Source organism: Anguilla rostrata, chromosome 9, assembly GCF_018555375.3.
Source record: "Anguilla rostrata isolate EN2019 chromosome 9, ASM1855537v3, whole genome shotgun sequence".
NCBI lineage: Eukaryota > Metazoa > Chordata > Actinopteri > Anguilliformes > Anguillidae > Anguilla > Anguilla rostrata.
In genome coordinates this window covers 51,314,001-51,336,875 of record NC_057941.1, presented here as the reverse complement: position 1 = coordinate 51,336,875, position 22,875 = coordinate 51,314,001, and the positions used below count along the sequence as shown (strand labels likewise).

The window sequence follows — 22,875 nt, the reverse complement described above, 5'->3', positions numbered from 1 at the left end:
ACAAACATCGAAGTAAGTTGGATTTCTAATAGGAAAAGGTCTTCAAAATGAGAAAAGGATGCATTGACATTTTTGGTTTGTGCAGTTTGCACAAAAAATTATTGGTAAGTATTAGCTACACCTTAATGTAGCCCTTCATTTAATAATTTCAAAGAGCTGCCGTTTTTCTGCTTAGCTTGAATCGCATGGCAATTATTCTAACTGAAAACTGAATCTAAAATAATTTCACCATCTTTCAAAAAATGTATCAAAATATATTGCATTTGAAAACTTTCCCTTTGAGGATTTCTGAAAGAAAATGTATGATGTCAAATATTTCAGTGTAAAAACTATTTATAGATACTTTTCATCCTTAAGCTCTCTTTGTCATATTTTGGTTGCGATTAAACTATCAGCATATTCTATTAAAACTGAAGGGTAAGGTGATACAAACGTAACAGAAACAGATGCAGAGATGCAAGGAGTATGTAATATGATTGTTAAATCGTATGCAGAGCTGTGCTACAGAGACCTTTTGAGGTTCTAGTGATCAATGTGACAAAAGGGTCCAATTAACCAGGTAAAACTGATTTAAGACACCTAGGTATTGTACAGAATATAATTTACCAAAATGATTGAATGAACATTAGTGACAGGAACAATAAAAATAGAAATTCTAATATTTTTTATCAAATCAAATGGACACATTGGGCACATAGAGCAAAACGTACATGTGCTTGGGTACCGAGAGCCCCCTACACATAAACAGGTTACCTACTGTAACATGATTTTTGTGTGTTCTATGAAGTCACAAATTGTTCATTGAAAGTATGATGTACTTTTCATTCACTGATTAATGCATGGAATGAAGGCTTATAATTCCATCTATTGTTTTTTTGTTGAGACACACAACATGCATTGATTCAACAATATAATTTCTAATAAATCTGAGCTTCTGCGGTTTCTTTATTTAAATATTTTATAAACGGCCCATTGTGAATTTTTTGTGTTTCAGGAATTAATTTCTGTAGGCTAACCTATTTTTTATTTTCAGGTCCTAAAAGTAAATATTTTCAGAGAGTGAGAAACCGTGTGAAGAGTAAACAAACCTGCGATGAGCCCCCTGAATTCAAATTCCTTTACTAACGCCACTATTGAGCGTCCTGAGTTCTTTTTCATAAGTGGTTTTTCCGGTATTCCCCACGCAAACTACTATTATGTCTTCTTGTGCTTCGTTTATGCTCTGTCTCTACTGGGAAATGCTTTCGTCATGTTTATGATTTACACTGTCAACTGTCTCCACCGTCCAAAATACATTGTCGTTTTTAATTTGGCTTTGTCCGACTTGTGTGGAAGCACCGCACTTGTTCCTCAGATGATTGACACCTTACTGTTTAAATCACATTTAATCTCCTACAAGGCCTGCTTTACTAGTATGTTTTTTGTTTTTTGGTTTCTCTCTGTGCAGTCTTTCACTCTCACTGCTCTATCCTATGATAGATTTGTTGCTATATGCTTTCCACTGAGATATAATGAGATTGTGACTAGCAAATCAATGTTGGTGATCACAGCGATATTATGGATTTTTGCAGGACTGGCTGTTCTCATAGGTGTGATTTTCATCAGCGGAGTATCATTCTGCAAATCCATTGTGATAAACAGCTTTTTTTGTGATCATGGAGCTGTACTACTTTTGGCATGCGATGACAACCCTCCAAGTGCTGTGATGAACTGGACACATCCTGTTACAATTCTGTGGTTACCGGTACTTTTTATCACAGGTACATATATCTGTATAGCCAGAGCCTTATTTAAAATTTCAGAAGCCTCTGATCGCCTCAAAGCCATGAAGACCTGCACCTCTCATTTGATCTTGGTGGGTGTGTTTTATCTTCCTATATGTATCACCTATGCAATGGGCTCAGCCATTCAACTGAACACCTGGATAGTTAATATGTCTCTGACCACTGTCTTGCCACCAATGCTGAATCCAATCATTTACTCTCTGATGACAGAGGAATTCACAGAATCCATTAAAAAGCTGTACAGAAGAAAGAAGATACGCTTCGTTGTAAGAAACAAATGAATAAATATTTTAATCACAAATGACTGACTAGCAATTTTGACTGTGTTCATTTTTTTGAACTCTCCACTCAACTGTGAACTGTAAGAGCAATTAAATTGAATCCACTTTACTGGAACACAGTGATTAATATAAATATCAAGCAGTTCAATAAGTATAGTATAAATAGTGCTTTTCATTAGATGGGTAAACTATACACAACATATTTGAGCCACTCTCTTTCACTAGGAGTTTATAATTTTTTTTCCCATTGTGAATCACTTTATAGATCAATTAAAGCAGTTGATTGCACAAATAAATCACCTCACTTGGTTTCTTAGGCCTAAAATAGTTGCTGCAAGAGGAAAATATATAAAAATGCCTCCATCTCCTCAATTGCTTCACTGGTCTGGATGAAACTTTGCATGCTATGTATGTTATCAGTGTCCCATTGAATGTTCAAAGATAAAGTCATATCTACAAATCTATGGCCACCATCAGCCAATCAGCTGTCACGTGACAGTCTTAGTAATGGCTGATGATCATACAACTTGTATGCATTTTGACTTCTAAGATTGGGAATTCCATGTCAAATGTTGGGGCAAAAACTATAAATATTAGAACCCTATGTGCTCCTTCAACTTAAAAAGTCATAATTATCACATGCTGCTTAGACCCCATTAATTACCACTTGCAGTTATATTTATAATTATTGTTTATGTATTCAAACAGAAACCATAATGTGTGCCCGTTTATTAATGGAAATTATGCTATTAATTTAAAAAAATATTTTTTTTTGGTGTGTCACTATCTGGATGCTGGATGTAACTCCAGCAAATAAACATCCAATAAAAATCAGTATCACATTTTACAACACAATGTTTCAAACTCACGCATACATACAGAAACCTGAAATAGTAGCATTCATGCCACAGTCAAAGCCCTGAGAATGAGGCTCCAGACAAAGAAACAAAAAAGCAATTAATAAATCAATAATGCCAAATAAGGGGCACAGAATGACTCTCTATCATTACGTCATGTTGCATGGATATCACATGAGCATTTTTTTTTTCGGTGATCTGCTCCCTTGGTGTAATGTTCCGTGTCAACACTCCGGGATATAAGAATCACAGTGCATGCTTTGTCTCACAACAGTCGTTTCCAACGGAACTATCGTCAAGTTCCTGGACATACACCCTCTAAAAGAGAAACATAAAAGTACATAGATTTCCTAATAGAAAAAGAGGTTTTCTAAATGAGAAAAGGATGCTTTGACATTTTTGGTTTGTGCAGTTCGCCAAAAATTATTGGTAAGTATTAGTTACATTTTAATGTAGTCCTTCATTTATTTATTTCAAAAAGCAGCCTTTTCCGGCTGAGTTTGAAGTGCATGGTAATTATTCCAACTGAAAACTGAATAAAAAATAATTTTCCAGACTTTAAAAAAAGTTAATATATTGCATCAAAAACCTTTACCGTTGATGATCTTTGTGAGAAAATGCATAATGTCAACTATTTCAGTGTAAAAAATTATAATAGATATTTTTCATCTTTAAGCTCTCTTTGTCAGGTTTCTTTTGCAATTAAACTATCAGCATATTCTATCAAAACTGAAAGGTACAGTGATACAAGCATAACAGAAAAAGATGTAGAGATGTAAGGAGTATGTAATATGATTGTGAGGTGTTATGCAGAGCTGTGCTACAGAGACCTTTTGAGTGTCTGGTGCTCAATGTGACAAAAGGGTCCAATAAACCAGGTAAAACTGATTTAAGACACCTAGTTATTGTACAGAATATAATTCAGAAAAATTAATGAATGAACATTAGTGACAGGAACAATAAAAATCGAAAAAAAATTTTTTTATAAAATCAAAGGGACACATTGGGCAGATAGGGCAAAAGGTACATGTGCTTGGGTACCGAGAGCCCCCTACACATAAACAGGTTACCTACTGTAACATGATTTTTGTGTGTTCTATGAAGTCACAACGTGTTCATTGAAAGTACTATGCATTTTTCAGTCGCTGATTAACGGGTTGAGTGAAGCCTTAAAATTCGGTGTTTTGCATTTTTGTTTGGGACACACAAGATCTATTGATTCAAGAATTGAATCATTACTAATAGATCTGTGAATGTTGCCGGGTTTCAGGAATTCATTACTTGAAGTTAACCTATTTTTTATTTTCAGGTCCTAAAGGACTGGTTTTTCGGGTGGTCAGAAACAGTGAGGAGGAAACAAAGCTGCGATGAGTCCCCTGAATTCACCCTCCTTGTTTAACGTCACTATTGTACGTCCCGAATTCTTCTACATAAGCGGTTTTGCCGGTATTCCCCACACAAAATACTACTATGTGTTCTTGTGCTTGTGCTTTGCTCTGACTCTACTGGGAAACACTTTTATCATGTTTGTGATTTACACTGACCACAGTCTTCACAGTCCGAAATACATTGTCGTTTTTAATTTGGCTGTGTCTGACTTGTGTGGAAGCACTGCCCTTGTTCCTCAGATGATAGACACCTTCCTGTTTAAATCACAGCTAATCTCCTACAAGGCCTGTTTGACTAATATGTTTTTTGTTTTTTGGTTTGGCTGTGTGCAGTCTCTCACTCTTACTGCTTTGTCCTATGATAGATGTGTTGCTATATGCCTTCCACTGAGATACAATGAGATTGTGACTAGTAAATCAATGTTGGTGATCACAGCCATATTATGGATTTTTGCAGGAACGGCCATCTCATAGCTGTGATTTTTATCAGCAGAATATCATTCTGCAAATCCATTGTGTAAACAGCTATTTCTGTGATCAAGGACCCATGCACCTTTTGGCATGCAATGACAACACTCCAAGTGCTGTGATTCACTGGACACATCCCGTTATTATTCTCTGGTTACCGGTACTGTTTATCACAGGTACATATATTTCTATAGCCAGAGCGTTATTCAAAATTGCAGAAGCTTCTGAGCGCCTCAAAGCCATGAAGACCTGCACCTCTCATTTGATCTTGGTGAGTGTGTTTTATCTTCCAATATGTATCACCTATGCAATGGGCTCAGCCATTCAACTGAATGCCAGGATCGTGAACATGTCTCTGACCACTGTTTTGCCGCCAATGCTGAATCCAATCATTTACTCTCTGAAGACAGAGGAATTCACAGAATCCATTAAAAAGCTGTATAGAAGAAACAAGATTCACATCGTTGTAAGGAATAAATGAATAAATGTTTTAATCACACATGACTGAATAGCAACTTTGACAATTTTCATTTTTTAACCCCCCACTCAACTGAACTGTAAGAGCTATTAACAAATTAAATACAATGAATTGGAACACGGTGCTAGACATGAAAAACAATTATTTATTTTCAAAAATCTGATTTACAATTTGAATTACATATTTAGTCTGTTTATTTTGAGATTTGTTTATTAAATCTGAAAATATAAATTAAAAAGTTTATTTTGCATGTCATCTCTGAAAAAAAGACTCATATCTAGCAATCGCCCAATCAATGCCCAACCTCACTAATTCTCTTCTGGCTGAAAAGTAGCAAATTCCTGCAGCAATACTCCAACATCTAATATTTAGCCTTCCCAGAAGAGTTGAAGTAGTTATAGCAGCAAGTCGTGCACCGACTCCATATTAATTCCCATAATTTTTCATGAGATGTTGGATGTCAGGTTTCCACATACCGTTGGCTTTATCGCAAATTTGGGTGTTCAGGCCAGGTGTTTCCTCTGTTTGCTGTTTTTCTGTTGCCTTACTGATCTGCAAATGTTCTTGTGAGGTCTCTGTAGAAAGCACTATACAAATAATATTGAAATTGAAATTGAGCAACCACCACCTGCTCTTATGGTGCGTTCATGAGCAACTGGGAAGTGGTAAATTTCCAACCTCCGAGCAGGAGAATACACCCGAACGCCTGTCAGACTAGGAACACCCCAGGAAAGTGCGAGGTTTTTGAGAGCTCGACGTCAGCATTTGTGCCGAAATGAAAGAAATGTACTTGCTCCACGCACAAATAAAGCCCCTTTTCCACTGCAGGGCCGAACGGTTCTGTGCACGGAGAGGAACGGTTCCAATGGTGTTTCCACGTGGAAACGGTCTGGCCCGGAAGGATTACAAACCGTGCCCAGCACGATATTTTCGGCATGGTTAGACAACCGTGCTCAGCGCAGCAGAACCGTTCGGGTGGGCAGGCTTAATGACGTATTCACTGATTGGTTTCACATGACGTCAGGTTTGTGACTCCGCATACGGTCTCTTCACGTCCTCTTCCGTAAGCTATGTCAGTGGAGAAGCTAATATAAATAAAAATGCCAATCAAAAATCATATTCCGTCATAGCAACAAGATAAACCCGACAAGAGCCATAAGGTATACAGCAGTGAAACCGATGCTCACTAAATAACGAAAAAACGGGACAAAGTTTTCAAAAATGGTACCATGTCATTCTACAGTCAATATCTGGGAATTAATATTGAATAAATAGGCTACATAACCTTACCATTGGTTTTACGCGTAGAGAAGTCGCTTTTGAGGCCTAGTGGTCATATATTGTCTTGGACAATCCGTTTATGAAATATATTTCGCGCATTTTTGATGCCTGGGTACATTCAAAATAACTACATAATACCACACGTATCGTTTACGGCGTTGTTGCCGTTTTTAGTACAGTCTGGCTTTATTGAGAATTCATTTATTCAGTAGGTGAGAGTATACGCTTTCTAACGATGTATAACATGTCTAATTTTGCTTTTGGAATAGCGTTTTATAGGTCAGCGTAATTGAAAATTTTCTTATCATCGCATTCACTTACGCATTAAGACGCTGCACCTAACGAAACGTTGTTAACGATTTTTCGTAATTTCTTGGAAAATAGGCTACAATTATTATTGAGGACTCCTGAGCATAGCTAAGCCGTATATTTGATGATAGACCTATCTGACATCGTTTTCTGGAGCGAAACAGAAGCGGATTGAACTCGTTGATTTACTTTCTCTGTCTGAACACTGATAAAATGTCATCATTGCTATGTATGTATTACTCCAACAAATAAACATCCAATAAACATCTATACAACATTTTATCGGCGGAATGTTTCAAGCTCACGCATACATACACAAATGTGGAACAGTCACGGTCATGCCACAGCCCTGGTTCTAAGAGTGAGGCTCCGACCACATAAACAAACCATTTATAAAAAAAAATAATCCAGAACACGGAACACAAAATCAGCCTCTATCGTTGCGTCATGTTGCATTAATATCACATGGGCATTTTTTTGTTGTCCTGTTCCCTTGGTGTAATGTTCTGTCAACACTCTGGGATATAAGAACAACAGCGCATGCTTTGTTTCTCCACAGTCTTTTTCAAGTGAACTATCATCAAGTTCAAGGACATACATCCTCCAAAAGAGGAAACATCGAAGTACATTGGTATCCTATTGGAAAAAGAGGTATTCTAAAGGAGAAACGGATGCATTGACATTTTTGGTGTATGCAGTTTGCCAAAAATTATTGGTAAGTATTAGCTACAGCATAATGTAGTCCTTCATTTATTTATTTCAAAGAGCTGCCTTTTCCTGCTTAGCTTGAAGTACAAGGCAATTATTCCAACTGAAAATGGAATCTTAAATAATTTCACCGTCTATTGTAAAATGTCAAAAAAAATATTGCATCAAAAAAATTTCCCTTTGAAGATTTCCGTAAGAAATGCATAAAGTAAAATATTTCAGTGTAAAAAAATATTTATAGATATTGATCATCATTAAGCTCTCTGACAGGCTTATTTTGCGATTAAACTATCGGCGGATTCTTTTAAAACTGAAGGGTACGGTGATACAAACGTAACAGGAAAAGATGTAGATATTTAATGAGTATGTAACATGATTGTTAGGTTTTATGCAGAGCTGCGCTACAGAGACCTTTTGAGTGTCTGGTGCTCAATGTGACAAAAGGGTCAAATAAACCATGTAAAACTGATTTAAGACACCTAGTTATTGTACAGAATATAATTTACCAAAATGAATGAATTTAGTGACAGGAACAATAAAAATAGAAAATTAAATTTTTCATTTTTTCAAAAATCAAATCAAAGGGACACATTGGGCACATGGTACAGGTGCTTGGGTACCGATAGCCCCCTACACACAAACGTGTTACCTATTGAAACAAGATTTTTGCGTGTTCTATGAAGTCACAACGTGTTCATTGAAAGTACTATGCAGTCACTGATTAACGGGTTGAGTGAAGCCTTAAAATTCGGTGTTTTGCATTTTTGTTTGGGACACACAAGATCTATTGATTCAAGAATTGAATCATTACTAATAGATCTGTGAATGTTGCCGTGTTTCAGGAATTCATCATTTGAGGTTAACCTATTTTTTATTTTCAGGTACGAAAGGACTGGTTTTGCGGGAGGTCAGAAACAGTGAGGAGGAAACAAACCTGCGATGAGCCCCCTTAATTCACCCTCCTTGTTTAACGTCACTATTGTACGTCCCGAATTCTTTTACATAAGCGGTTTTGCCGGTATTCCCCACACAAAATACTACTATGTGTTCTTGTGCTTGTGCTTTGCTCTGACTCTACTGGGAAACACTTTTATCATGTTTGTGATTTACACTGACCACAGTCTTCACACTCCAAAATACATTGTCGTTTTTAATTTGGCTGTGTCCGACTTGTGTGGAAGCACAACACTCATTCCTCAGATGATTGACACCTTCCTGTTTAAATCACATTTAATCTCCTACGAGGCCTGCTTGACTAGTATGTTTTTTGTTTTTTGGTTTGGCTCTGTGCAGTCTTTCACTCTCACTGTTCTGTCCTATGATAGATGTGTTGCTATATGCTTTCCACTGAGATACAATGAGATTGTGACTAGTAAATCAATGTTGGTGATCACAGCCATATTATGGATTTTTGCTGGAACGGCCATTCTTATAACTGTGATATTTATCAATAGAATATCATTCTGCAAATCCATTGTGGTAAACAGCTATTTCTGTGATCCTGGACCCATACACCTTTTGGCATGCAATGACAACACTCCAAGTGCTGTGATTCACTGGACACATCCCGTTATTATTCTCTGGTTACCGGTACTGTTTATCACAGGTACATATATTTCTATAGCCAGAGCGTTATTTAAAATTGCAGAAGCTTCTGAGCGCCTCAAAGCCATGAAGACCTGTAGCTCTCATTTGATCTTGGTGAGTGTGTTTTATCTTCCAGTATGTATCACATATGCAATGGGCTCTGCCATTCAACTGAATGCCAGGATAGTTAACATGTCTCTGACTACTGTCTTGCCATCAATGCTGAATCCAATCATTTACTCTCTGAAGACAGAGGAATTCACAGAATCCATTAAAAAGCTGTACAGAAGAAAAAAAATTCACATCGCTGTAAGGAATAAATAAATGTTTTAATCACAAATTTTAACCCTCCGCTCAGCTGAACTGTAAGAGCTATTAACAAATTAAATCCAATAAATTGGAACACAGTGCTAGATATGAAAATCAATTATTTATTTTAAAAAATCTGATTTAAAATTTAAGTTATATATGTAGTCTGTATGTTTTGAGATTTGTTAATTAAATCTGAAAATATAAACTAAAAGGTTTATTTTGCATGTCTGTTAAATCTGACTCATATCTAGCATAAATCAATTGCCCAATCAATGCCGAACCTCACTAATGTTCTTCTGTTCATCATAGATTTCAGGTGTGTACATACTTTTGGCCATATAGCGTGTTTGGGTGTTCAGGCCTGGTGTTTCCTCTGTTTCTGTTGCCTTACTGATCTGCAAACATCCTTGTGAGGTCCCTGTAAAAAGCACTTTATAAATAAAACTGAACTGAAATTGCGACCTTGTAAAATTTGGGAACAGTCGACCTTTAGGGGGCACTATACCAACTATGAAAGTTTTCAAAGAGTGCATCTTTGGCTTTGCTTCATGGAAAATTTTATAATTTACATTAATAATGAACCAGCTTTTGCAATCTAATCCTAGGCCGTTAGACTAAGCTTCACCAAATTCATCATTATGAAACTGGGCATACATGTGTAAGATTTGCATCTGAGGCAGCATTCTAATTTTGGTGACCTTTCGTCAATAGGTGCGACTGCAAGAGGAAAATAAATAAAAATGCCTCCAACTCCTCAATTGCTTGACCAGTCAAGTTGAAACTTTGCATGCTATGTAGTTTATCAGTCTTCCATTGAATGTACAATGATAAAGCCATATCTTAAAAAATATGGCTTCTAAGATTGGGAATATCATGCCAAAACTTGGGTATGAAAATGAAAATATTAGTACCCTATGTGCCCATCAGCTTAATAAGTCATAATTACCACACGCTGCTTAGACCCCATTAATTACCAGTTGCTGTGATACTCATTATTATTGTTTCTGTACTCAAACAGCAGCCAGAATGTGCGCCCATTTTATATATGGTAATTATTATATTAATTTTGTTCATTTATTTTTTTCAGTGTTCCAATATCTGAATGCTGGATATAACTCCAACAAACAAACGTCCATTAAACATCCATATAGCATTTTATCGGCACAATGTTTCAAGCTCACGCATACATAAACAAATCTGAAATACTAACAGTTGTACCACGACGCCGGTCCTGAGAGTGAGGCTCCAAACAGAGAAACAAACAAAGCATTTATAAATAAATAAACCCAAACAAAGAACACAGAATCAGTCTCTATCATTCCGTCATGTTGCGCCAATTTCACATGGGCGTTTCTTTTGTGTCCTGTTCCCTTGGTGTAATGTTCTGTGTCAACAGAATATAAGAACGACAACGAACACTTTGCCTCACCACAGTCCTTTCCACCTGATCTATCATCAAGTTCAAGGACACACATCTTCTGAAAGAGAAACATCGAAGAAAATTGTTTTCCTAATGGAAAAATAAATTTTCTAAATGAGAAACAGAAGCATTGACATTTTTAGCCTGTTTGCTGAAAATTACTGGTAAGCATTAGCTACACCTTAATGTAGCCCTTCATTTATTTATTTCAAAGAGCTGCCTTTTTCTGCTTAGCTTGAAGTTCACGGCAATTATTCCAACTGAAAACTGAATCAAAAATAATTTTCCAGAATTTAGAAAAAATTAATATATTGCATCAAAAAACCTTTACCTTTGATGATCTCTCTGAGAAAATGCACGTCAACTATTTCAGTGTAAAGATTTTTTATGGATATTGGTCATCATTAAGCTCTCTTTGTCATATTTCGGTTGCGATTAAACTATCAGCATAATCTATTAAAACAGAAAGGTGCAGTGATACAAACGTAACAGAAAAAGATGTAGAGATGTAAGGAGTATGTAACATGATTGTTAGGTGTTATGCAGAGCTGTGCTACAGAGACCTTTTGAGTATCTGGTGCTCATTGTGACTAAAGGGTCCAATAAACCAGGTAAAACTGATTTAAGACACCTAGGTATTGTACAGAATGTAATTTACCAAAATGAATGAATGAACATTAGTGAAAAGAACAATAAAAATAGAAATCCCAATTTTTTAAAAAATCAAATCAAAGGGACACATTGGGCGCATAGAGCAAAAGGTACAAGTGCTTCAGTACTGAGACCACCCCTAAACATAAACATGTTACCTATTGCAACATGATTTTTGTGTGTTCTATAAAGTCATAAATTGTTAATTGAAAGTATGATGTATTTTTCAGTCACTGATTAACAGATTAAATGAAGCATCAGAATTCTGTCTTTTGCTATTTTTCATTGAGACACACAAGATCCATTGATTGAAGAATTTCATAATTACTAATAAACCAGAGCTTCTGTGTTTCTTTTAGATAAATATTTTATAACCCACACATTGATAAATTTGTTGTGGTTCAAGAATTCATTTCTGTAGGCTAACCTATTTTTTATTTTCAGGTACAAAAAGACTATTTTTTCATGGAGTGAAAAACCGTGTGAGGAGCAAATAAACTTGCGATGAGCCCCCTGAATTCAAATTCCTTTACTAACGCCAGTATTGTGCGTCCTGAGTTCTTTGTCATAAGTGGTTTTGCCGGTATTTCCCATGCAAACTACTACTATGTGTTCTTGTGCTTCGTTTATGCTCTGAGTCTACTGGGAAATGCTTTTGTCATGTTTATGATTTACACTGACCACTGTCTCCACACTCCAAAATACATTGTCGTTTTTAATTTGGCTGTGTCCGACTTGTGTGGAAGCACTGCACTTGTTCCTCAGATGATTGACACCTTGCTGTTTAAATCACATTTAATCTCCTACAAGGCCTGCTTGACTAGTATGTTCTTTGTTTTTTGGTTTCTCTCTGTGCAGTCTTTCACTCTCTCTGCTCTGTCCTATGATAGATTTGTTGCTATATGCTTTCCACTGAGATATAATGAGATTGTGACTAGTAAATCAATGTTGGTGATGACAGCGATATTATGGATTTTTGCCATAATGACCACTCTCATAGCTGTGATTTTTATCAACAGAATATCATTCTGCAAATCCATTGTGGTAAACAGCTTTTTCTGTGATCATGGAGCAATACAACTTTTGGCATGCGATGACAATCCTCCAAGTGCTGTGATAAACTGGACACATCCCGTTATAATTCTCTGGTTACCGGTACTTTTTATCACAGGTACATATATTTCTATAGCCAGAGCATTATTTAAAATTGCAGAAGCTTCTGAGCGCCTCAAAGCCATGAAGACCTGCACCTCTCATTTGATCTTGGTGGGTGTGTTTTATCTTCCTATATGTATCACCTATGCAATGAGCTCCACCATTCAATTGAACGCCTGGATAGTTAACATGTCTCTGACAACTGTCTTGCCACCAATGCTGAATCCAATCATTTACTCTCTGAAGACAGAGGAATTCACAGAATCCATTAAAAAGCTGTATAGAAGAAACAAGATTCACATCGTTGTAAGGAATAAATGAATAAATGTTTTAATCACACATGACTGAATAGCAACTTTGACAATTTTCATTTTTTAACCCCCCACTCAACTGAACTATAAGAGTTATTAACAAATTAAATACAATGAATTGGAACACGGTGCTAGATATGAAAAAAATTATTTATTTTCAAAAATCTGATTTACAATTTGAATTATATATTTAGTCTGTTTATTTTGAGATTTGTTAATTAAATCTGAAAATATGTATTAAAAAGTTTATTTTGCATGTCAACTCTGAAAAAAAGACTCATATCTAGCAATCGCCCAATCAATGCCCAACCTCACTAATTCTCTTCTGGCTGAAAAGTAGCAAATTCCTGCAGCAATACTCCAACATCTAATATTTAGCCTTCCAGAAGAGTTGAAGTAGTTATAGCAGCAAGTCGTGCACCGACTCCATATTAATTCCCATAATTTTTCATGAGATGATGGATGTCAGGTTTCCACATACCCTTGGCCTTATCGCAAATTTGGGTGTTCAGGCCTGGTGTTTCCTCTGTTTGCTGTTTTTCTGTTGCCTCACTGATCTGCAAATGTTCTTGTGAGGTCTCTGTAGAAAGCACTATACAAATAATATTGAAATTGAAATTGAGCAACCACCACCTGCTCTTATGGTGCGTTCATGAGCAACTGGGAAGTGGTAAATATCCAACCTCCAAGCGAGAGAATACACCCGAACGCCTGTCGGACTAGGAACACCCCACTAGGAAAGTGCGAGGTTTTTGAGAGCTCGACGTCAGCATTTGTGCCGAAATGAAAGAAATGTACTTGCTCCACGCACAAATAAACCCCCTTTTCCACTGCAGGGCCGAACGGTTCTGAGCACGGAGAGGAACGGTTCCAATGGTGTTTCCACCTGGAAACAGTTTGGCGCGGAAGGATTACAAACCGTGCCCAGCACGATATTTTCGGCACGGTTAGACAACCGTGCTCAGCGCAGCAGAACCGTTCGGGTGGGCAGGCTTAATGACGTATTCACTGATTGGTTTCACATGACGTCAGGTTTGTGACTCCGCATACGGTCTCTTCACGTCCTCTTCCGTAAGCTATGTCAGTGGAGAAGCTAATATAAATTAAAATGCCAATCAAAAATCGTATTCCATCATAGCAACAAGATAAACCCGACAAGAGCCATAAGATATACAGCAGTGAAACCGATGCTCACTAAATAACTAAATAAACGGGACAAAGTTTTCAAAAATGGTACCATGTCATTCTACAGTCAATATCTGGGACAAAATATTGAATAAATAGGCTACATAACCTTACCATTGGTTTTACGCGTAGAGAAGTCGCTTTTGAGGCCTAGTGGTCATATATTGTCTTGGACAATCCGTTTATGAAATATATTTCGCGCATTTTTGATGCCTGGGTACATTCAAAATAACTACATAATACCACGCGTATCGTTTACGGCGTTGTTGCCGTTTTTAGTACAGTCTGGCTTGATTGACAATTCATTTATTCAGTAGGTGAGAGCATAAGCTTTCTAACGATGAATAACATGTCTAATTTTGCTTTTGGAATAGCGTTTTATAGGTCAGCGTAATTGAAAATTTTCTTATCATCGCATTCACTTACGCATTAAGACGCTGCACCTAACGAAACGTTGTTCACGATTTTTCGTAATTTCTTGGAAGATAGGCTACAATTATTATTGAGGACTTCTGGACATAGCTAAGCCGTATATTTGATGATAGACCTATCTGACATCGTTTTCTGGAGCGAAACAGAAGCGGATTGAACTCGTTGATTTACTTTGTCTGAACACTGATAAAATGTCATCATTGCTATGTATGTATTACTCCAACAAATAAACATCCAATAAACATCTATACAATATTTTATCGGCGGAATGTTTCAAGCTCACGCATACATACACAAATGTGGAACAGTCACGGTCATGCCACAGCCCTGGTTCTAAGAGTGAGGCTCCGAACATATAAACAAACCATTTGTAAAAATTTTTTTTAAAAAATCCAGAACACGGAACACAAAATCAGTCTCTATCGTTGCGTCATGTTGCATTAATATCACATGGGCATTTTTTTTTGTCCTGTTCCCTTGGTGTAATGTTCTGTCAACACTCTGGGATATAAGAACAACAGCGCATGCTTTGTTTCTCCACAGTCTTTTTCAAGTGAACTATCATCAAGTTCAAGGACATACATCCTCCAAAAGAGGAAACATCAAAGTACATTGGTATCCTATTGGAAAAAGAGGTCTTCTAAAGGAGAAACGGATGCATTGACATTTTTTGTGTATGCAGTGTGCCAAAAATTATTGGTAAGTATTAGCTACAGCATAATGTAGTCCTTCATTTATTTATTTCAAAGAGCTGCCTTTTCCTGCTTAGCTTGAAGTACAAGGCAATTATTCAAAATGAAAACTGAATCTAAAATAATTTCATTGTCTATTATAAAATGTCAAAAAAATATTGCATCAAAACAATTTCCCATTGAAAATTTCTGTAAGAAAATGCATAAAGTAAAATATTTCAGTGTAAAAATTATTTATAGATATTGATCATCATTAAGCTCTCTTTGACTGGTTTATTTTGCGATTAAACAATCGGCAGATTCTTTTAAAAATGAAGGGTACAGTGATGGAAACGTGACAGAAAAAGATGTAGAGATGTAATGAGTATGTAACATGATTGTTAGGTTTTATGCAGAGCTGCGCTACAGAGACCTTTTGAGGGTCAGGAGCTCAATGTGACAAAAGGGGCGATGTAGCTCAGGAGGTAAGAGCGATTGTCTGGCAGTCGGAGGGTTGCCGGTTCAAACCACGCCCTGGGCAAGTTGAAGTGTCCTTGAGCAAGACACCTAACCCCTAACTGCTCTGGCGAATGAGAAGCATCAATTGTAAAGCGCTTTGGATAAAAGCGCTAGATAAATGCAGTCCATTTAAATAAACCAGGTAAAACTGATTTAAGACACCTAGTTATTGTACAGAATATAATTTACCAAAATGAATGAATGGACATTAGTGACAGGAACAATAAAAATAAAAATTTAAATTTTTCATTTTTTTAAAAATCAAATCAAAGGGACACATTGGGCACATAGGGCAAATGGTACAGGTGCTTGGGTACCGAGAGCCCCCTACACATAAACGTGTTACCTATCGAAACAAGATTTTTGCGTGTCTATGAAGTCACAACGTGTTAATTGAAAGTACTATGCATTTTTCAGTCACTGATTAACGGGTAGAGTGAAGCCTTAAAATTCGGTGTTTTGCATTTTTGTTTGGGACACACAAGATCTATTGATTCAAGTATTCAATCATTACTAATAGATCTGTGAATGTTGCCGTGTTTCAGGAATTCATTACTTGAGGTTAACCTATTTTTTATTTTCAGGTCCTAAAGGACTGGTTTTTCGGGAGGTCAGAAAAAGTGAGGAGGAAACAAACCTGCGATGAGTCCCCTGAATTCACCCTCCTTGTTTAACGTCACTATTGTACATCCCGAATTCTTTTACATAAGCGGTTTTGCCGGTATTCCCCACACAAAATACTACTATGTGTTCTTGTGCTTGTGCTTTGCTCTGACTCTACTGGGAAACACTTTTATCATGTTTGTGATTTACACTGACCACAGTCTTCACACTCCAAAATACATTGTCGTTTTTAATTTGGCTGTGTCCGACTTGTGTGGAAGCACTGCCCTTGTTCCTCAGATGATAGACACCTTCCTGTTTAAATCACAGCTAATCTCCTACAAGGCCTGTTTGACTAATATGTTTTTTGTTTTTTGGTTTGGCTGTGTGCAGTCTCTCACTCTTACTGCTTTGTCCTATGATAGATGTGTTGCTATATGCCTTCCACTGAGATACAATGAGATTGTGACTAGTAAATCAATGTTGGTGATCACAGCCATATTATGGATTTTTGCAGGAACGGCCACTCTCATAGCTGTGATTTTTATCAGCAGAATATCATTCTGCAAATCCATTGTGGTAAACAGCTATTTCTGTGATCAAGGACCCATGCACCTTTTGGCATGCAATGACAACACTCCAAGTGCTGTGATTCACTGGACACATCCCGTTATTATTCTCTGGTTACCGGTACTGTTTATCACAGGTACATATATTTCTATAGCCAGAGCGTTATTCAAAATTGCAGAAGCTTCTGAGCGCCTCAAAGCCATGAAGACCTGCACCTCTCATTTGATCTTGGTGAGTGTGTTTTATCTTCCAATATGTATCACCTATGCAATGGGCTCAGCCATTCAACTGAATGCCAGGATCGTGAACATGTCTCTGACCACTGTTTTGCCGCCAATGCTGAATCCAATCATTTACTCTCTGAAGACAGAGGAATTCACAGAATCCATTAAAAAGCTGTATAGAAGAAACAAGATTCACATCGTTGTAAGGAATAAATGAATAAATGTTTTAATCACACATGACTGAATAGCAACTTTGACTATTTTCATTTTTTTAACCCCCCACTCAACTGAACTGTAAGAGCTATTAACAAATTAAATACAATGAATTGGAACACGGTGCTAGACATGAAAAACAATTATTTATTTTCAAAAATCTGATTTACAATTTGAATTACATATTTAGTCTGTTTATTTTGAGATTTGTTTATTAAATCTGAAAATATAAATTAAAAAGTTTATTTTGCATGTCATCTCTGAAAAAAAGACTCATATCTAGCAATCGCCCAATCAATGCCCAACCTCACTAATTCTCTTCTGGCTGAAAAGTAGCAAATTCCTGCAGCAATACTCCAACATCTAATATTTAGCCTTCCCAGAAGAGTTGAAGTAGTTATAGCAGCAAGTCGTGCACCGACTCCATATTAATTCCCATAATTTTTCATGAGATGTTGGATGTCAGGTTTCCACATACCGTTGGCTTTATCGCAAATTTGGGTGTTCAGGCCAGGTGTTTCCTCTGTTTGCTGTTTTTCTGTTGCCTTACTGATCTGCAAATGTTCTTGTGAGGTCTCTGTAGAAAGCACTATACAAATAATATTGAAATTGAAATTGAGCAACCACCACCTGCTCTTATGGTGCGTTCATGAGCAACTGGGAAGTGGTAAAGTTCCAACCTCCGAGCGGGAGAATACACCCGAACGCCTGTCGGACGAGGAACACCCCACTAGGAAAGTGCGAGGTTTTTGAGAACTCGACGTCAGCATTTGTGCCGAAATGAAAGAAATGTACTTGCTCCGCGCACAAATAAAGCCCCTTTTCCACTGCAGGGCCGAACGGTTCTGTGCACGGAGAGGAACGGTTCCAATGGTGTTTCCACCTGGAAACGGTTTGGCGCGGAAGGATTACAAACCGTGCCCAGCACGATATTTTCGGCAGGGTTAGACAACCGTGCTCAACGTAGCAAAACCGTTCGGGTGGGCAGGCTTAATGACGTATTCACTGATTGGTTCACATTACGTCAGTTTTGTGACTCCGCATACGGTCTCTTCACGTCCTCTTCCGTAAGCTATGTCAGTGGAGAAGCTAATATAAATTAAAATGCCAATCAAAAATCATATTCCGTCATAGCAACAAGATAAACCCGACAAGAGCCATAAAATATACAGCAGTGAAACCGATGCTCACTAAATAACGAAATAAACGGGACAAAGTTTTAAAAAATGGTACCATGTCATTCTACAGTCAATATCTGGGACTTAATATTGAATAAAAAGGCTACATAACCTTACCATTGGTTTTACGCGTAGAGAAGTCGCTTTTGAGGCCTAGTGGTCATATATTGTCTTGGACAATCCGTTTATGAAATATATTTCGCGCATTTTTGATGCCTGGGTACATTCAAAATAACTACATAATACCACACGTATTGTTTACGGCGTTGTTGCCGTTTTTAGTACAGTCTGGCTTTATTGACAATTCATTTATTCGGTAGGTGAGAGTATACGCTTTCTAACGATGTATAACATGTCTAATTTTGCTTTTGGAATAGCGTTTTATAGGTCAGCGTAATTGGAAATTTTCTTAACATTGCATTCACTTACGCATTAAGACGCTGCACCTAACGAAACGTTGTTAACGATTTTTCGTAATTTCTTGGAAAATAGGCTACAATTATTATTGAGGACTTCTGGGCATAGCTAAGCCGTATATTTGCTGATAGACCTATCTGACATCGTGTTCTGGAGCGAAACAGAAGCGGATTGAACTCGTTGATTTACTTTCTCTGTCTGAACACTGATAAAATGTCATCATTGCTATGTATGTATTACTCCAACAAATGAACATCTAATAGACATCTATACAATATTTTATCAGCGGAATGTTTCAAGCTCACGCATACATACACAAATGTGGAACAGTCACGGTCATGCCACAGCCCTGATTCTAAGAGTGAGGCTCCGAACACGTAAACAAACCATTTATTAAAAAAATAATCCAGAACACGGAAAACAAAATCAGCCTCTATCGTTGCGTCATGTTGCATTAATATCACATGGGCATTTTTTTGTTGTCCTGTTCCCTTGGTGTAATGTTCTGTCAACACTCTGGGATATAAGAACAGCGCATGCTTTGTTTCTCCACAGTCTTTTTCAAGTGAACTATCATCAAGTTCAAGGACATACATCCTCCAAAAGAGGAAACATCGAAGTACATTGGTATCCTATTGGAAAAAGAGGTCTTCTAAAGGAGAAACGGATGCATTGACATTTTTGGTGTATGCAGTTTGCCAAAAATTATTGGTAAGTATTAGCTACAGCATAATGTAGTCCTTCATTTATTTATTTCAAAGAGCTGCCTTTTCCTGCTTAGCTTGAAGTACAAGGCAATTATTCCAACTGAAAACTGAATCTAAAATAATTTCACCGTCTATTGTAAAATGTCAAAAAAATATTGCATCAAAACAATTTCCCTTTGAAGATTTCCGTAAGAAAATGCATAAAGTAAAATATTTCAGTGTAAAAAATTATTTATAGATATCGATCATCATTAAGCTCTCTTTGACAGGTTTATTTTGCGATTAAACTATCGGCGGATTCTATTAAAACTGAAGGGTACGGTGATACAAACGTAACAGGAAAATATGTAGATATGTAATGAGTATGTAACATGATTGTTAGGTTTTATGCAGAGCTGAGCTACAGAGACCTTTTGAGGGTAAGGAGCTCAATGTGACAAAAGGGTCAAATAAACCATGTAAAACTGATTTCAGACACCTAGTTATTGTACAGAATATAATTTACCAAAATGAATGAATGAACATTAGTGACAGGAACAATAAAAATAGAATTTAAAAATTTTTATTTAAAAAAAAATCAAATCAAACGGACACATTGGGCACATGGTACAGGTGCTTGGGTACCGAGAGCCCCCTACACATAAACGTGTTACCTATTGAAACAAGATTTTTGGGTGTTCTATGAAGTCACAACGTGTTCATTGAAAGTACTATGCAGTCACTGATTAACGGGTAGAGTGAAGCCTTAAAATTCGGTGTTTTGCATTTTTGTTTGGGACACACAAGATCTATTGATTCAAGAATTGAATCATTACTAATAGATCTGTGAATGTTGCCGTGTTTCAGGAATTCATTATTTGAGGTTAACCTATTTTTTATTTTCAGGTACTAAAGGACTGGTTTTTCGGGAGATCAGAAACAGTGAGGAGGAAACAAACCTGCGATGAGCCCCCTTAATTCACCCTCCTTGTTTAACGTCACTATTGTACGTCCCGAATTCTTTTACATAAGCGGTTTTGCCGGTATTCCCCACACAAAATACTACTATGTGTTCTTGTGCTTGTGCTTTGCTCTGACTCTACTGGGAAACACTTTTATCATGTTTGTGATTTACACTGACCACTGTCTTCACAGTCCAAAATACATTGTCGTTTTTAATTTGGCTGTGTCCGACCTGTGTGGAAGCACAACAGTCATTCCTCAGATGATTGACACCTTCCTGTTTAAATCACATTTAATCTCCTACAAGGCCTGCTTGACTAATATGTTTTTTGTTTTTTGGTTTGGCTCTGTGCAGTCTCTCACTCTCACTGTTCTGTCCTATGATAGATGTGTTGCTATATGCTTTCCACTGAGATACAATGAGATTGTGACTAGTAAATCAATGTTGGTGATCACAGCCATATTATGGATTTTTGCTGGAACTGCCATTCTTATATCTGTGATATTTATCAACAGAATATCATTCTGCAAATCCATTGTGGTAAACAGCTTTTTCTGTGATCATGGACCCATACACCTTTTGGCATGCAATGACAACACTCCAAGTGCTGTGATTCACTGGACACATCCCGTTATTATTCTCTGGTTACCGGTACTTTTTATCACAGGTACATATATTTCTATAGCCAGAGCGTTATTTAAAATTGCAGAAGCTTCTGAGCGCCTCAAAGCCATGAAGACCTGTAGCTCTCATTTGATCTTGGTGAGTGTGTTTTATCTTCCAGTATGTATCACCTATGCAATGGGCTCTGCCATTCAACTGAATGCCAGGATCGTAAACATGTCTCTGACCACTGTCTTGCCATCAATGCTGAATCCAATCATTTATTCTCTGAAGACAGAGGAATTCACAGAATCCATTAAAAAGCTGTACAGAAGAAAAAAAATTCACATCGATGTAAGGAATAAATAAAAGTTTTAATCACAAATTTTAACCCTCCGCTCAGCTGAACTGTAAGAGCTATTAACAAATTAAATCCAATAAATTGGAACACAGTGATAGATATGAAAATCAATTATTTATTTTCAAAAATCTGATTTAAAATTTAAGTTATATATGTAGTCTGTATGTTTTGAGATTTGTTAATTAAATCTGAAAATATAAACTAAAAGGTTTATTTTGCATGTCTGTTAAATCTGACTCATATCTAGCATAAATCAATTGCCCAATCAATGCCGAACCTCACTAATGTTCTTCTGTTCATCATAGATTTCAGGTGTGTACATACTTTTGGCCATATAGCGTGTTTGGGTGTTCAGGCCTGGTGTTTCCTCTGTTTCTGTTGCCTTACTGATCTGCAAACATCCTTGTGAGGTCCCTGTAAAAAGCACTTTATAAATAAAACTGAACTGAAATTGCGACCTTGTAAAATTTGGGAACAGTCGACCTTTAGGGGGCACTATACCAACTATGAAAGTTTTCAAAGAGTGCATCTTTGGCTTTGCTTCATGGAAAATTTTATAATTTACATTAATAATGAACCAGCTTTTGCAATCTAATCCTAGGCCGTTAGGCTGAGCTTCACCAAATTCATCATTATGAAACTGGGCATACCTGTGTAAGATTTGCATCTGAGGCAGTATTCTAATTTTGGTGACCTTTCATCAATAGGTGTGACTGCGAGAGGAAAATAAATAAAAATGCCTCCAACTCCTCAATTGCTTGACCAGTCAAGATGAAACTTTGCATGCTATGTAGTTTATCAGTCTTCCATTGAATGTACAATGATAAAGCCATATCTTAAAAAATATGGCTTCTAAGATTGGGAATATCATGCCAAAACTTGGGTATGAAAATGAAAATATTAGTACCCTATGTGCCCATCAGCTTAATAAGTCATAATTATCACACGCTGCTTAGACCCCATTAATTACCAGTTGCTGTGATACTCATTATTATTGTTTCTGTACTCAAACAGCAGCCAGAATGTGTGCCCATTTTATATATGGTAATTATTCTATTAATTTTATTCATTCATTTCTTTTCAGTGTTCCAATATCTGAATGCTGGATATAACTCCAACAAACAAACGTCCATTAAACATTCATATAACATTTTATCGGCACAATGTTTCAAGCTCACGCATACATAAACAAATCTGAAATACTAACAGTTATACCACGACCCCGGTCCTGAGAGTGAGGCTCCAAACAAAGAACACAG

At 36.9% G+C, this 22,875-nt stretch overlaps 5 protein-coding genes, 1 long non-coding RNA gene and 1 pseudogene across 11 annotated transcripts in view; 6 read left to right on the top strand and 1 right to left on the bottom strand.

Annotated features, from left to right (window-relative positions):
- LOC135264112 (uncharacterized) overlaps positions 1 to 22,875 on the bottom strand; it is a 247,325-nt gene that overhangs the window by 112,251 nt on the left and 112,199 nt on the right. The gene's annotated exons all lie outside the window — the stretch shown is intronic.
- On the top strand, positions 571 to 2,267 carry LOC135262489 (olfactory receptor 1E1-like). Its single transcript, XM_064349506.1, has one exon. The coding sequence runs from the start codon at positions 1,094 to 1,096 to the stop codon at positions 2,063 to 2,065; it is 972 nt and encodes a 323-aa protein (XP_064205576.1). The 5' UTR covers positions 571 to 1,093; the 3' UTR covers positions 2,066 to 2,267.
- Positions 3,684 to 5,292, top strand: LOC135262488 (olfactory receptor 1E16-like; annotated as a pseudogene).
- LOC135262487 (olfactory receptor 1E16-like) lies at positions 8,472 to 9,965 on the top strand. Its single transcript, XM_064349505.1, has one exon. It carries the CDS (start codon positions 8,494 to 8,496, stop codon positions 9,463 to 9,465), a length of 972 nt encoding a protein of 323 aa, XP_064205575.1. The 5' UTR covers positions 8,472 to 8,493; the 3' UTR covers positions 9,466 to 9,965.
- On the top strand, positions 11,980 to 13,497 carry LOC135262486 (olfactory receptor 1E16-like). Its single transcript, XM_064349504.1, has one exon. It carries the CDS (start codon positions 12,029 to 12,031, stop codon positions 12,998 to 13,000), a length of 972 nt encoding a protein of 323 aa, XP_064205574.1. The 5' UTR covers positions 11,980 to 12,028; the 3' UTR covers positions 13,001 to 13,497.
- LOC135262485 (olfactory receptor 1E16-like) lies at positions 16,288 to 17,423 on the top strand. The gene has a single exon (XM_064349502.1). It carries the CDS (start codon positions 16,440 to 16,442, stop codon positions 17,409 to 17,411), a length of 972 nt encoding a protein of 323 aa, XP_064205572.1. The 5' UTR covers positions 16,288 to 16,439; the 3' UTR covers positions 17,412 to 17,423.
- On the top strand, positions 19,576 to 22,228 carry LOC135262484 (olfactory receptor 1E16-like). Its single transcript, XM_064349501.1, has 2 exons — positions 19,576 to 19,713; positions 20,595 to 22,228. The coding sequence occupies exon 2, from the start codon at positions 20,653 to 20,655 to the stop codon at positions 21,622 to 21,624; it is 972 nt and encodes a 323-aa protein (XP_064205571.1). The 5' UTR covers positions 19,576 to 19,713; positions 20,595 to 20,652; the 3' UTR covers positions 21,625 to 22,228.

Bases quoted from the DNA above. Each gene is read 5' to 3' on its own strand.
- LOC135262487 (XM_064349505.1), top strand. From the start codon at position 8,494: ATGAGCCCCCTTAATTCACCCTCCTTGTTTAACGTCACTATTGTACGT.
- LOC135262486 (XM_064349504.1), top strand. From the start codon at position 12,029: ATGAGCCCCCTGAATTCAAATTCCTTTACTAACGCCAGTATTGTGCGT.
- LOC135262489 (XM_064349506.1), top strand. From the start codon at position 1,094: ATGAGCCCCCTGAATTCAAATTCCTTTACTAACGCCACTATTGAGCGT.
- LOC135262485 (XM_064349502.1), top strand. From the start codon at position 16,440: ATGAGTCCCCTGAATTCACCCTCCTTGTTTAACGTCACTATTGTACAT.
- LOC135262484 (XM_064349501.1), top strand. From the start codon at position 20,653: ATGAGCCCCCTTAATTCACCCTCCTTGTTTAACGTCACTATTGTACGT.